The 15618-nt window shown below is 48.3% G+C and overlaps 1 protein-coding gene across 1 annotated transcript; it reads right to left on the bottom strand.

Annotated features, from left to right (window-relative positions):
• Positions 1-7121: 7121 nt before the first annotated feature.
• On the bottom strand, positions 7122-13251 carry LOC121547756. The gene is made up of 7 exons (XM_041859174.2): positions 11464-13251; positions 11074-11361; positions 10849-10922; positions 9325-9550; positions 9001-9130; positions 8737-8869; positions 7122-8532 (listed from the first exon to the last, which is right to left on the bottom strand). The coding sequence occupies exons 1-4, from the start codon at positions 12598-12600 to the stop codon at positions 9415-9417; spliced, it is 1635 nt and encodes a 544-aa protein (XP_041715108.2). The 5' UTR covers positions 12601-13251; the 3' UTR covers positions 7122-8532; positions 8737-8869; positions 9001-9130; positions 9325-9414.
• Positions 13252-15618: the final 2367 nt, after the last annotated feature.

Raw genomic sequence — 15618 nt, forward strand, 5'->3', positions numbered from 1 at the left:
TTCCAATCATTTCTGTTGCATTTTTATGAATGCTTATGGTGTTGTAGCGATTTTTTTTCACAAGTCGATAATGTTTATTTTGTTGCTATGGTCACCGGCAGTTGTCGCATAGACTGTGGGATGTCGCCCTCGTGTGACGGCACTAGCCCCTTTGACTAGCGGTACGAGTCGTGTACTCGGCGGGGTGCTCAGCGATATTCCGCTGGCTGTCTGAAAAGTGATCAAGGTGAGGTGAAGTCTAATTCAGAGCGGAAGGACCTTTCTCTGTGTTTTCAATTAAGACTCCACTTTCGCCTCATCTACCAGAGGACAGACTCTCATCTATATTAACAACCCCTTTTAGGACCTGTAAAAAGATTTGTAATACATTACTCCCCCTCCAATGTGGCTTTAGAACTTAGAAATGAGCCAGTGGCGAAGAATGAAACCATAATCTTTAATCTTTCCCAAACACATTGTTGGAGCTTGGAGTAACCATCAACATTTGGTTATGATTTATTTTTTCTTCTCATCCTTTTGTGTTTGATACATTGTGCACTATACCGTATAAGGAATAGGGTGCAATTTGGGACACGCTCCTTCTCCCCTTCAGACTAGGAGCAGAGAGAAGAAACCAGGAGAAGAGAGGAGAGGAGAACGGAGGAGAGGAGAGGAAAGGAGATTAGAACGGAGGAGAGGAGAGGAGAGCGAGGAAAAAGAGGAGAGGAGAACGGAGGAGAGGAGAGGAGAGGAGAGGAGAGGAGAACGGAGGAGAGAAGAGCGAGGAAAGAGAGGAGAGGAGAGGAGAACGGAGGAGAGGAGAGGAGAGGAGAGGAGAACGAGGAAAGAGAGGAGAGGAGAACGGAGGAGAGCAGAGATGAGAGCGAGGAAAGAGAGGAGAGGAGAGAGGAGAGGAGAGGAGAGGAGAGGAGAGGAGAGGAGAGGAGAGGAGAGAGAGGGAGAGAGGGAGAGGAGAACGGAGGAGAGGAGAGCAGAGATGAGAGCGAGGAAAGAGAGGAAAGGAGAGGAGAGAGGAAGAGAGAGGAGAAGAGTAGAAATGAGGAGAGAGCGGAGAGAGAGAATAAAAGAGGACTGATTGCACTCTGCTGCTGCTGGGCATGAAATGTATCAGACTGGAGGGGAGCAGTCAGCGCTGACCTCAGACTGTGAGAGTGTGTACTTAATCAGTCTGTCTGTCAGCCTTTCCGCTTCTCATTGAGTTTGACCTCAAATTCCTCTCAGCAATGGAACGATGATGATCAACTGTTAAACAAGCATCGTCATCAGTTTTTATTGAGTAAAAAAGGCCTATCCATCAGTGCAGTGCAATGTTAACTGGAAAGGCCAGGGAAATCCATTGGGTATAGGGTGGGTTCAATAGGAGTTATAGAGGTTCACCTTGACCTCAGCGCTTAGAGAGGTAGGGGTGTGGGTGTGGTGTTGAGCTAAGAGTAGAATACTGATTTAACCTAGGTCCTTCAGACTGGCAAGGCTGGGTCCTGAAGGACAAGGAGGCAAGCTACTGACAGAGACACAACATAGGCTGCGTTTAGACAGGCAGACCAATTCGGATCTTTAATGCAGCCATAGAGACAGATACACACAGAGAGCAAGAGTCACTTGGGTCTCTCCTATCATTGCTACGCAGACGACACACAACTAATCTTCTCCTTTCCCCCTTCTGATAACCAGGTGGCGAATCGCATCTCTGCATGTCTGGCAGACATATCAGTGTGGATGACGGATCACCACCTCAAGCTGAACCTCGGCAAGACGGAGCTGCTCTTCCTCCCGGGGAAGGACTGCCCGTTCCATGATCTCGCCATCACGGTTGACAACTCCGTTGTGTCCTCCTCCCAGAGTGCGAAGAACCTTGGCGTGACCCTGGACAACACCCTGTCGTTCTCCGCTAACATCAAGGCGGTGACCCGATCCTGTAGGTTCATGCTCTACAACATTCGGAGAGTACGACCCTGCCTTACACAGGAAGCGGCACAGGTCCTAATCCAGGCACTTGTCATCTCCCGTCTGGATTACTGCAACTCGCTGTTGGCTGGGCTCCCTGCCTGTGCCATTAAACCCCTACAACTCATCCAGAATGCCGCAGCCCGTCTGGTGTTCAACCTTCCCAAGTTCTCTCAACGTCACCCCGCTCCTCCACACACTCCACTGGCTTCCAGTTGAAGCTCGCATCTGCTACAAGACTATGGTGCTTGCCTACGGAGCTGCGAGGGGAACGGCACCTCCGTACCTTCAGGTTCTGATCAGTCCCTACACCCAAACGAGGGCATTGCGTTCATCCACCTCTGGCCTGCTGGCCCCCCTACCTCTGCGGAAGCACAGTTCCCGCTCAGCCCAGTCAAAACGGTTCGCTGCTCTGGCACCCCAATGGTGGAACAAGCTCACTCACGACACCAGGACAGCGGAGTCACTCACCACCTTCCGGAGACACTTGAAACCCCACCTCTTTAAGGAATACCTGGGATAGGATAAAGTAATCCTTCTACCCCCCCTTACCCCACCCCACAAAAAAAAATAACATATTGTAAAGTGGTTGTTACGAACCCCGTGGCTCTAAACGTCTAGGGTGGATGGACATGAGACCCGTAACATAAATTATGCAAATTATAAGTGTGACCTGGAACAGTGAGAACCAAAAATGACACAACCACCATGAGCTACCGTCAAACACACATGGTTTATTTCAGAACACACGGTAAGGGTTTGGGAAAAAGGGGCTGAGCAGGACCCAAGAAATGAAACAATAGTGTAAAACCCCTAAACTGATCTTGCCTGCCTCAAGAACCGCTTAGGCTACTGCTACCATACAAAACTACAGTGGGTGGTCCGCTCAGGTCTAACTGGTGTTTATAGACAGATTTCTTCCTACGGGTAATGTACGCCCAAGGGCAACTAGCTTAAACTCCCCTTTTCCCAGAAACACACAAAGCTACTAAACAGGGTAATCAGCAATTAAATAAGTACACAGGATACAACAGTATCCCACACTCAGGTAAAGAAATATATTCTAATAAAAGTTACCTATAGGGTAACCAACAACTTAGTGAGTACACAACACACAGGACACCACCGTGTCCATACTCACATATGGAAAAAGTCTCTCTCTTTCTCAACAAACACAAGACTGGTTTTTATACAATGGGCTGTGTGATTCAACAAAACGTGAGTAACAGGTGGTGCTATTCACAGGAATGTTCACTGATTGGTCCAATCAGCAGACACCTCAACGACCACCAATCAGGAACATACAGGACACCTGTGATTAGGGCAGAAGGAGAGAAACACACAAAAACACAGGATACCTGTATCCGTAACACTCCCCACCCTTAAAAGAGCAAACCAAAATGGTTTGCGACACACGTACTATCACAACACCCAAAATTCAATAATCATCCTGTCGGGATAACAAAAAAAAACCTAGATCATACACACACGAGACAAAGCATCTGCCAACACATTATCCAACCCCTCTTCGCAGAGGAATGGCCTCTGGGTACCTGGCGCCACACACATAATTGTCAACATAAACTGGTTACCAGATTTTGTTTTTGGTAATGGTCCAACACAATCAACCATCACATGTTCGAATGGTTCACCTATGGCCGGTATGGGACAAAGAGGCGCGGGGGGAAATAACCTGGTTCGGGTTTCCCAACTACTTGACAGGTGTGGCAAGTCCGACAGAACTGAGCCACATCTTGTTTTAAGCCAGGCCAAAAGAAATGTCGTAAAACACGATCATAAGTCTTGGTGACTCCCAGATGTCCGGACCACTGGTGATCATGAGCGAGGGATAAAACATTTTGTCGAAAGGCTGTAGGAATCACTATTTGGTAAACAGCATTCCAATCTCCGCCAGCGTCAACATGGGATGTCCATTTACGCAGGAGGAGATTACCATCAATGAAGTATGCCATGTTTTCTTCTTTAGCTCGTCCTCTGAGACAACACTAGAAAAACATTTAGCCAGGCTAATGTCAACCTGTTGGTTAGCGATCAGCTGCTCACGAGTAACTGGTAACTGTATTGCCTCAGCAACAAGTTCCACATCCTTCTTCCTTTCTCTGGGCTGTTGGTCAGACTGCACCAGCTTACCAGAGGTAGCACCCGAACTATCCTCTGGGTCACACTTTCTGAATAGAATCGTGTCTGACAAATCTACCACTTCACCCACTTGTCGTGGTTGAGCACGTGTGACAGCACAAGCCGGGAACACATCTGGATAACCCTGTGCCAGCTCCTCGGAGAGAGACTGGTCACTTTTATCCAATACCTCCAATATGGGTATTACCTTTCCTCCGGCAATATCGTTGCCCATTATAAATGTCACACCTTTTACTGGCAACATAGGACGTACGCCAACTCTGAACAATCCACTGACTAACTCAGAGTGTACGTTCACAAAGTGCAATGGCACTGGGACGAAACCCATTTCAATTCCTTGTACTAACACACTGGAACCACAATATGTATTACTGGACAAGGGCAACACATCAGCGAGTATGAACGACTGCGCCGCACCAGTATCTCTGAGGATTCTAACTGGACGCTGAGACGCTCGTCATCTGATATAGAAACAAACCCTCAAAAATGAACGGTTCATAACTGTGATCTGGGACAGGGCCTTTCAAACCACATTCACTATGAGGCTTCTGTCTTGATTCCGGCCTTACAACCGCATCGAATCAGCCCAACACCCGTTGGCGGCCTGGCGTGCTGAGGCATCCCCGGTTTGCGTTTTAGCAAAGCAATCATTAACCATATGTCCCACCTTATGACAATAGAAACAGTGACGCACATCTTTTGGGCGCGCTGGATGTACTGCTGGTCGACTAGGACTAAAAGTTAGCAACTCCGCAGCCCTTCTCTCCGTACGAGCCGAAAACACGCTCTTATGCGTCAACACAAACTCGTCTGCCAATACAGACGCTTCCGACAGTGAGGATACTTTCTGTTCGTTCAGATAAACTACAATGCGTTCGGGTAAGCAATTTTTAAACTCTTCTAACAAGATTAACTCCCGTGAGAGAGTTAAAATCAGTTACCTTACTAGCACTGTGCCATTTGTCAAACAGATTTCCTTTGTCTCTAGCAAACTCCACATAAGTCTGAGTAGGAGACTTTTTTATGAGACCTAAATCTTTGTCGATATGCCTCAGGAACAAGCTCATAGGCACGAAGAACAGTAGCTTTGACCACTTCATAATTCAAACTGTCTTCAAGAGGTAGCGCTGCCAGAACCTCTTGGGCTTTACCTGTTAGCTTACACTGAAGTAATAGGCACCATACCTCGTCGGGCCATTTCAATGCTACCATACGATTCAAACACACTGAAATAGGAATCAACCTCTGACTCCCCTGAACACAGGTACCAAGGTGATCTGCCTACTAATATCAAACGTAGCAGATGACACAGCTGGTGAGGATGGCTCACTAGCAGGCATAGTATTAGCAGAGACTAACCTCGCTGTTTCTGCCTCTAGTTCCATTTTACGCACCTCCAGTTCCATCTTACGCATCTCCATTTCCATTTTACGCGTCTCCAGTTCTGCCTCTAGCTTACGCATCTCCAGCTTGTCTTGCCTGATTTGTGCCCGCTCTTCCGCCTCCATTTGGAGCCGTGTCGACGGACATCGATCCTGGCATCACTGTCAGTCAGTGGGGAGAGTGGGTCATAACGGGCAATGTGGCTGGAGCCTTAGCCTCGTCCTCAGACACTGATGGGCTTACAGGAACAGCAACCACATCCCCTACCGGAGCAGCAGACTCAGGTGGCGGTAATCAAGCACTCGCTCGTTTAACAATATCGCTAGCACTACTTCCCTAACTTCTGCTTTCACTAAACCCCTCGGTATGGGTACAGAAAAGTGGTCAGCCAAAACCTGTAGATCCACTCTACGGCAATTATCAAAAACCTCCCACGTAGGGTTTTCCAAAAATGCCTCCAACTCAAAAGTAGCCATCCTACTAGCAACACGAGCCGTCGACTACTGAACACACAAAAAAAACAGGTAGTTACAGCTGCCAAGCTCAACACTGAACCAGACACTTCCTAATTTGCATGAGTAGCATGGGATAGATAGTATCCCGGATGAGCCCCCACTTTATGTTACGAACCCCGTGGCTCTAAACGTCTAGGGTGGATGGACATGAGACCCGTAACATAAATTATGCAAATTATAAGTGTGACCTGGAACAGTGAGAACCAAAAATGACACAACCACCATGAGCTACCGTCAAACACACATGGTTTATTTCAGAACACACGGTAAGGGTTTGGGAAAAAGGGCTGAGCAGGACCCAAGAAATGAAACAATAGTGTAAAACCCCCTAAACTGATCTTGCCTGCCTCAAGAACCGCTAGGCTACTGCTACCATACAAAACTACAGTGGGTGGTCCGCTCAGGTCTAACTGGTGTTTATAGACAGATTTCTTCCTACGGGTAATGTACGCCCAAGGGCAACTAGCTTAAACTCCCCTTTTCCCAGAAACACACAAAGCTACTAAACAGGGTAATCAGCAATTAAATAAGTACACAGGATACAACAGTATCCACACTCAGGTAAAGAAATATATTCTAATAAAGTTACCTATAGGGTAACCAACAACTTAGTGAGTACACAATTCACACAGGACACCACCGTGTCCATACTCACATATGGAAAAAGTCTCTCTCTTTCTCAACAAACACAAGACTGGTTTTTATACAATGGGCTGTGTGATTCAACAAACGAGTAACAGGTGGTGCTATTCACAGGAATGTTCACTGATTGGTCCAATCAGCAGACACCTCAACGACCACCAATCAGGAACATACAGGACACCTGTGATTAGGGCAGAAGGAGAGAAACACACAAAAACACAGGATACCTGTATCCGTAACAGTGGTTATCCCACTGGCTCTAAGGTGAATGCACCAATTTGTAAGTCGCTCTGGATAAGAGCGTCTGCTAAATGACGTAAATGTAAAATGTAAATGTAAGAGAGAGGGAGAGAGCGCAAGAAAGAGCGCGAGGGAATAATCAGAAGGAATGAGCATTCTGAAGTTTCAATCCTTCACAGAAGATAGTCTACTATAAACAATACTGACAAAAAAACAAGAGAAGTTGTATTACTTTTATTACTTTAGAAACCTAAACAAAAAAACTGCTTTTCCACCTGCAGCATTGTAAACATGATCATTTTAATGTTTATTTTTAAAGACACAAGTGTCTAAAAACTACAAAGTCAGGCAAATTTTCCACAAATATAATTAATTCTTAGACTGCATGACATTATTTGCCGTAAAATAATTTTTTTATTGTTTACATATGTCCATAAAACACAAACATTTAAATATTTGAGGTATAACACTGGTCTTTGTGTGGTCAAAAGGCTTACCCTGCAATTATTTGGACACTTTGCATACCTATCCTTAAAAATGGCCTATATTCAGTAGAATCAAGTGTCCCTCTACAGTGTAAACAAAAACAACATGAACAGCGAATGAAAAAAACAAACAAACAATAACACAGCATGTAAAACAGGAGACAAAGAAAAGTACATTTCAGAAAGACTCAAATTAACGTGGAAAATGGGATGTGAAAATTCCATAGAAATCAGTGCATGGAAACATTGAACAAAATTTAAACATATCATCAATATATTCATATACCCTATGGGCCTGATTCCTGGACACAGATTAACCCGAGTCCTGGACGAAAGTTGCAGTATAAGGAGATTGTCTTTTGAGCATGCTTTTAAGTCCATGACTAATCTTAGTCTGTGTTCGGGAAACTGGCCCTAAATACTTTCATAGTAGAGATATTCTCCATCTTGTTGTTTTGAGATGCACTGTTTTGCATCTTTGACTGCCACTCAGTGAGCAAACATACACCTTGACGTCATCTCAGTGAGCGAACATACACCTTGACGTCATCTCAGTGAGCAAACATACACCTTGACGTCATCTCAGTGAGCAAACATACACCTTGACGACCATCTCAGTGAGCAAACATACACCTTGACGACCATCTCAGTGAGCAAACATACACCTTGACGTCATCTCAGTGAGCAAACATACACCTTGACGTCACCTCAGTGAGCAAACATACACCTTGACGACCATCTCAGTGAGCAAACATACACCTTGATGACCATCTCAGTGAGCAAACATACACCTTGACGTCATCTCAGTGAGCGAACATACACCTTGACGTCACCTCAGTGCGAGTTAGGTACCAGTTCTTCTGTTCAGTCCGGTGCTGTCTAAGCTATAGATCATTGTGGTCTGTCCAGTCCTTGATCAGTGACCATTCAGACGTTTGACAAGTGATTAATCAGACAGGCGGCCTCCGACGAGCAGCTGAAATGTAATTTCCACACTTCAGCCTCCTGCAGCTGCTGCGGAGCACATGGATTAGAGGACAGGACGGCGGCTCCGGCGGCTCCGGCGGCTCCGGCGCCTCTTCTGTCAGGGTGTCCTCTAGGTCTGTCCCACCTCTCTCCCCTGGTCCTCCGAGATAGGATGATGTCCAGTCTGGTTGCCCCACCTAAGACCACAATCAAAATACGTTAAACTTTTTTTTGGGGTGTTCAAAATAAAAAAAGAAAGCACACTATATATGCTCCAAATAATTTAATTGGTAAACCTAAACACGTTTTTAGTGTTTTTCCTTGATGATTTTAAAAAAATGGACTGCATCGACATGTGGTTAAAAAAACTGTTTTATTGACAGATAAATGAAATGAAATACCTTCATTCCCGGCCTCATCTCGGACCATCAAACAGCGGATGTCAGAACGGCACCGGAGGGCCACCCTCTGGAACTGGGCATGGCGGGACAGCAGGGGGAGGTGGCGCGGAGCTGGGCGGAACACTGCATTCTCCTGCATGAAGGGATGGATGGATGAATGAATGAATCTTGGACAAATTTGAAAGTGTGAGTGAGTGCATGGCATCTTCCTGCATAAATGAAGGAATGTGTTCATTTATTATTCAAATGTATTTGATCATGTACCTGCACCAGTCCCAGGTGTGTGTCTGTGAGGAGGAGCTGAGACCAGGGGTCAGGTCTGGGGTCAGGGGTCGTTGTCACACCAACGCTAGTGTAGAGCAGCACTCTGATCTCTCCCAGACTAGGCTTCTCTCTGAAAAGACAGACAAACATTTGAGTTTTATTTTACGTCTTCAGCTCTTATCTGCACACTGACTTCCTTTCCCTGAAATAGACAAAATATAGAGCTATAATATGAGCCATCCTTTCAAGACCAACAAACACTACTACAATACTACAACAACAACAACAACAATACTACGAATACAATACTACTACTACTACTACCTGTCCATGTTGCCATGCAGTAGATACACCAGGTCAGCTAGGGTCTTGTGGAACTGACCAGACAGCCTGAGCCCAGCACCCAACAGCAGGTCAGGTACCTGGGCCTTCCAGCTCAGTGACAGCTCCATCAGGTCCTCCTTCAGGATGGGGGTGCTGTGCCACTCGCTGGTCCCCAGGGGAGACCACCCCTAGCAGGGTGAGGGTGAGGGACTGGGTGAAGGTCTGGCTGTGGGGTGTGGAGGTACAGCAGAGGGTGCAATTGAAGCTTTGATCAAAAATGTTTCTCTCTTATTCAAGTAGCATGTCTTAGTAGCAGGTTGACGTTTATTGTCATGAATCTGGAGGCAGAACTGAGAGTATGTATTTTATACCATTCCACTGATTCAGCTCCAGTCGCTACCCCGAGCCCGTTTCCCCAGTCACTACCCCGAGCCCGTTTCCCCAGTCACTACCCCGAGCCCGTTTCCCCAGTCACTACCACGAGCCCGTTTCCCCAGTCACTACCACGAGCCCGTTTCCCCAGTCACTACCACGAGCCCGTTTCCCCAGTCACTACCCCGAGCCCGTTTCCCCAGTCACTACCCCGAGCCCGTTTCCCCAGTCGCTACCCCGAGCCCGTTTCCCCAGTCGCTACCCGAGCCCGTTTCCCCAGTCGCTACCCCGAGCCCGTTTCCCCAGTCGCTACCCCGAGCCCGTTTCCCCAGTCGCTACCCCGAGCCCGTTTCCCCAGTCGCTACCCCGAGCCCGTTTCCCCAGTCGCTACCCCGAGCCCGTTTCCCCAGTCGCTACCCCGAGCCCGTTTCCCCAGTCGCTACCACGAGCCCGTTTCCCCAGTCACTACCACGAGCCCGTTTCCCCAGTCACTACCCCGAGCCCGTTTCCCCAGTCACTACCCCGAGCCCGTTTCCCCAGTCGCTACCCCGAGCCCGTTTCCCCAGTCACTACCCCGAGCCCGTTTCCCCAGTCGCTACCCCGAGCCCGTTTCCCCAGTCACTACCCCGAGCCCGTTTCCCCAGTCGCTACCCCGAGCCTGTTTCCCCAGTCACTACCCCGAGCCCGTTTCCCCAGTCACTACCCCGAGCCCGTTTCCCCAGGTAAGATGCCACCAACCTCTTGTGGCATATTGGAACAGATTTTGATAAGATTTCATGTTGCTAAAACGCTGGTCAGTTCCACTTTAAAGTCAGGGTTAGGCATTAGGGTTAGCTGTGTGGTTAAGGTTAGGTTGAAAATCAGATTTTATGACTTTGTGGCTATGCCAGCTAGTGACCACTCTGTGCAGAGTTGCCTCCAGATTCAGGACAATAAATGCAACCCCGTGTCTTAGTAGACCACACGAAGACATTACCTACTTTACAACCTACTTGTATTCAAGTAATAGCCTACTTTAAAAAAATATATATATAATAATAATGTGCGACTGATTGGCGATCGATCGCGATCAACTGTTGGCTCCAAGCACCTTTTCATCTGTGTACTCTAGGCTAGAGGATAAGAGTGGAGCACTGTGGTCCTCTCCTTTACCTGTGGGTGTAGAGAGTGAGGACACTCTGCTCACTGGAGGCCGTGAGGCGTAGGCTCTGACCGCCAAAACCCACCTAGACCGATGGATATATAGAAAGGAAAATCTAGATGATGGTGATAATACTGATGATAATGATGAGGATAAATATATTTAATAAAAGAAAATAGGTACATTATTTAAATTGGCAGAACAATAACATATATTTTATTTATTTGTTGGCCTACCTGGATCTCCTTGATCTGCAGCAGCGGAAGGTGATGGAACACTGTCAGAGGCATAGTCTGATCGGGCGTGTCGGGGTCAAGGGTCAGGGCGTAGAGGCAGGACTCCAACAGGAGAACGAGGGAAGGGTGTGGGCGGGGCTGGCTGCAGTTGGCCACGCCCAGCCAGCAGAGAGCCAGTAGTCTCTGAGAGGTGAAGACAGAGGGGAGGACGGATTGGAGACAGCCCAGGAGGGTGGACACGGGAAGGGACTGGAGTTTAACCAGAGCCCCTGGGAACTCCACCAGTCTCTGAGAGAAAGAGCGAGAAATGGTTCATTTTACTAAAGCAACATCGAAGGCTGAATTATTTGATACACTTTGTACATTTTATAATATGCAGAAGAAACACACCTGGTAATATACCTGGACACCCTCAGTCCTCTGCCCAGGCACAGAGCTCTTCTCTGGACCTGCGGACCTGGCGTTGTCCCCCTGCTCTGGAGGGGACTGTGGCTTGCTGCCGTTGGCTCCATCGGTGACACACTGTGGGTCCTCCTCTATCTGGTCCCCTGGTGACCACAGCTCCTCCTTGGTTATACTCTGTTCCTCTGATGTAGATAGAGCATCCTCTCTGCCCTCCGGCACCGGTGTCCACTCCAGTTTTCTGATGAGATTCTGTTCCCCTGTTCTCCGATCCACTTCTTTACCGGTGTTCTGTTTATGTGGGAACTCAATGGCATTCTGGGCTAGGTACAGGCTTGTTGCTGGGCTGAGGACAGTATTGTGGGTTGTAAGGTTTATTTTTGGTGCTGTGTTGAGGACAATAGCTCTCTGCTGTATTCCAGTTGACTCCACTGGCTGAAGATCCTGAGTGAGCGCAATGGGAATGCTCCTGAAGTCTTGAGTTAGCGCTGTGTTTAAGTGTTGCACCAATGGCAGCTCACTGGCCATAGAGAACACCTGACTGTCTTTAACATAGGAGAACATGTGACTCTCTCTGACAAATGAGAAGACCTGGCTGTCTTTGACCATTGACAGCACCCGATTCTCCTTCACCATGGAGACAACCTGACTTGACCAGCTGGAGCTGGCTCCTCCCCAGGCTCCAGGCTGCAGACTTCCAGCCCTTCCTCTAGCTCCAGGCTGCAGAACTCCTGTACTGTCCCAGACCTGCTGCAGGACTCTCGGGGGGGAGCAGCGCAAGAGACACCCCGCGTCCGGGAACATCCAGGAGACCCCCCTGCTGACCAGAGAACCCCTCCCAGAGACAGAGCCCTCTTCCCCCGGAGAGTCTAGCACCTGCTCCCCCCCAAGCCCAGATATACGGGACACCCTTCTAACCAGACCACCCAGCCCAGAGGCAGAGAACTGGCTCTCCTCCTGCGCCTCCTCCTCACCCCTAGACACCCTGCTAACCAGAGAACCCAGCCTAAAGCTAAAGCCCTGCTGAACCTCCTCCTCCCTCCTAGCCCCAGCCTGGGTGTCCTCCACCTCTTCCTCCACCTCTTCCTCCACTTGGCCCTCCACCGTGGTCCTGGATCGATTCATCACGCCGCGACTGAACTGGCCCTCCAAGGCCGCTAGCGATAGGCCACGTACAGCCTGGCTGCGTCTGTGTCTGTCCAGCCGAGAGGCAGTGTGTTCTGTCTGGTTGTGGGTCTGTGTGTTGAGCTGGGACAGAGAGGCAGTGTGTTCTGTCTGGTTGTGGGTCTGTGTGTTGAGCTGGGACAGAGAGCCAGTGTGTGTGTCAAACCGAGAGGGAGAGGTCTGTGTGTATGTTGAGCTGCTGCTGGCCAGTGGGAGGTGGGCGTGGTGAGTTCCTTCTTCCGTCCCTCCGTCTTTTCTCTGCAGGTGGAATACAACAGTCCCTAATGAGGTCCCTGCAGGGCCACCGTAGCGGGCTCCGGCCCTGTACAGTCCCCCGCTGCAGCCATCAGAAGAGAGGCCTGACAGGTCACCTGGGCTCTTGTTAGCAGTACATCCACCAGCCTGCTGGACCAGGAGGACAGGTGTCTGCTGAAGGGCCTGGTCCCTGTCCCCAGGCAAGGCCTCCTCACCCCCATAAAATCCTCTCTCTTCCCTCTCTCTAGGCAGAGGTAGCGCTCCCTCCCGTCGACTCTCAGACACCACCACCCCAGTTCCTGATTGATGAGGTGAGTCCCATTTCTTCCCTTCTTCCTGCTCCTCCACTCCCTCATCCTCCACTCCCTCATCCTCCTCTCCCTCATCCTCCTCATCCTCCTCTCCCTCATCCTCCTCTCCCTCTCCCTCCTCATCCTCCACTCCCTCTCCCTCCTCATCCTCCACTCCCTCTCCCTCTACCCCCTCCACTCTCTCATCCAGGCAGTCCTGTCCCCAGGCTGTGGGAGTGGAGTTGGGAGTGAGAGCGGTAGGAGGAGAACCCGTCTGGTTGACTGGGGAGCCCCTGCCCCTCTTCTGGCGCTCCCCATCAGCAGTCCTGCAGGGCCCCTCACGGCCCTCACCACAGCTCCACCTGTTTACCCCAGCCTGCTGAGGGGATCCAGACTGCAGATGCTGAGTGGCTCCGGCTCCAATCTGCAGCGGTAGAGTAGCTCCAGAGCTTCCAGCATAACAAGCTGAAGGATGAAGAGAGACACAGACAGGAGCCTCTATAGGCCTCTGTCTGAGTGAGAGAGGGAGAGAGAGAGAGACAGGAGCCTCTATAGGCCTCTGTCTGAGTGAGAGAGGGAGAGAGAGAGAGACAGGAGCCTCTATAGGCCTCTGTCTGAGTGAGAGAGGGAGAGAGAGAGAGACAGGAGCCTCTATAGGCCTCTGTCTGAGTGAGAGAGGGAGAGAGAGAGAGACAGGAGCCTCTATAGGCCTCTGTCTGAGTGAGAGAGGGAGAGAGAGAGAGACAGGAGCCTCTATAGGCCTCTGTCTGAGTGAGAGAGGGAGAGCGAGAGAGACAGGAGCCTCTATAGGCCTCTGTCTGAGTGAGAGAGGGAGAGCGAGAGAGACAGGAGCCTCTATAGGCATGGCCTCTGTCTGAGTGAGAGAGGGAGAGAGAGAAAAAAACATGATAAATCACTTCTGTTTGTTTCAACTTCAAAGTCATTCCTCATGTAACCAGGGAGCCTGTCTATTGTTAAGCCAAGAAACAATTAACAAAAATGCATATTTGAAGAGTAAAAGGGCTGATAAAAAAGCCATAGTTAACCCACATTGTTAATTCAAAAAGAACTCAGCCATTGCATTGCCAACCTTGTTTTCTTCTGTATAAATAACATGCATCAAATTAACAAGCCAATGGAGTGAGTGAGGAAGGAGAGCGACACAGAGAGAGAGAGAGAGAGAGACACAGAGAGACACAGAGAGAGAGAGAGAGAGAGAGAGAGAGAGAGAGAGAGAGAGAGAAAGACACTAACGTCTTGAAGTGCTCTGTGTACAACATGATTTCACAAAACGTTAGTTGTTTTCTCTGAGGAGGGCTCTGAAAACCCTGCATTAAGGTAATAGGTTTGAAATATTAAACTAAGAAAACAAGCCAAGGGAACAGGCATTTCATGCTCCATAAAAGTCTGTATTAAGCCATGTGTGAGTGTGCGTGCCCAAAAGAAAACATCTGCACACTAAGATACAATATGGAATGCATGCCCAATACATTCCTTTATTGTAAGTGGTATGCCAAGTGTGGATAGTGGATTACACTCACACACATACACAGTGCATTCGGAAAGTATCGAGACCCCTTGACTTTTTCCACATTCTGTTACGTTACAGCCTCATTCTAAAGTGGATGAAATTATTTTTTTCCTTCAATCAATCTACACACACTACCCCATAATGACAAAGCGAAAAAAAAGGGCCAAGTAGCGTCATACCCAAGAAGACTCGAGCATTTAATCGCTGCCAAAGGTACTTCAACAAAGTACTGAGTAAAGGGTACGTATGTAAATGTTTTATATTTAAGTTGATTTATTTGCAAACATTTCTAAAAACATGTTTTTGCTTTGTCATTATGGGGTAGTGTGTGTAGATTGATGAGGGGGACAAAAATAATTTCATCCACTTTAGAATGAGGCTGTAACGTAATAGAATGCGTAAAAAGGGGTCTGAATACTTTCCGAATGCACTGTGTACACACACAACTTAATATAGATACATTAACTTAAAAACTATATTTCACCTTCATGTTTAACTTTCTTTTGAAAAACAGTAGGTGAGAATTGGCCCCAATGTTGGCTAGTAAAAGTTTCCCCCATCCACTTGCACAGTATCCATTCATATGAGTGGATGTATATGTATCTGTATACAGGTCTGCGCGCAACGTACGTACTGTTACCGTACAGGAAGAAGAGAGCACAGAGCTCACCGTACAGGAAGAAGAGAGCACAGAGCTCACCGTACAGGAAGAAGAGAGCACAGAGCTCACCGTACAGGAAGAAGAGAGCACAGAGCTCACCGTACAGGAAGAAGAGAGCACAGAGCTCCTCTGTTGTCGAATGTCTCCATTCTCTCCTGCTACAGCTAGCATATCCATCCTGTTGGTGAGGCAGCGGTTAAAACCAGAGGATTTAAATAATACATTTGTTATTTTATCAGTGA

The sequence above is a fragment of the Coregonus clupeaformis genome, unplaced genomic scaffold (genome assembly GCF_020615455.1).
Source record: "Coregonus clupeaformis isolate EN_2021a unplaced genomic scaffold, ASM2061545v1 scaf1107, whole genome shotgun sequence".
Classification (NCBI taxonomy): domain Eukaryota; kingdom Metazoa; phylum Chordata; class Actinopteri; order Salmoniformes; family Salmonidae; genus Coregonus; species Coregonus clupeaformis.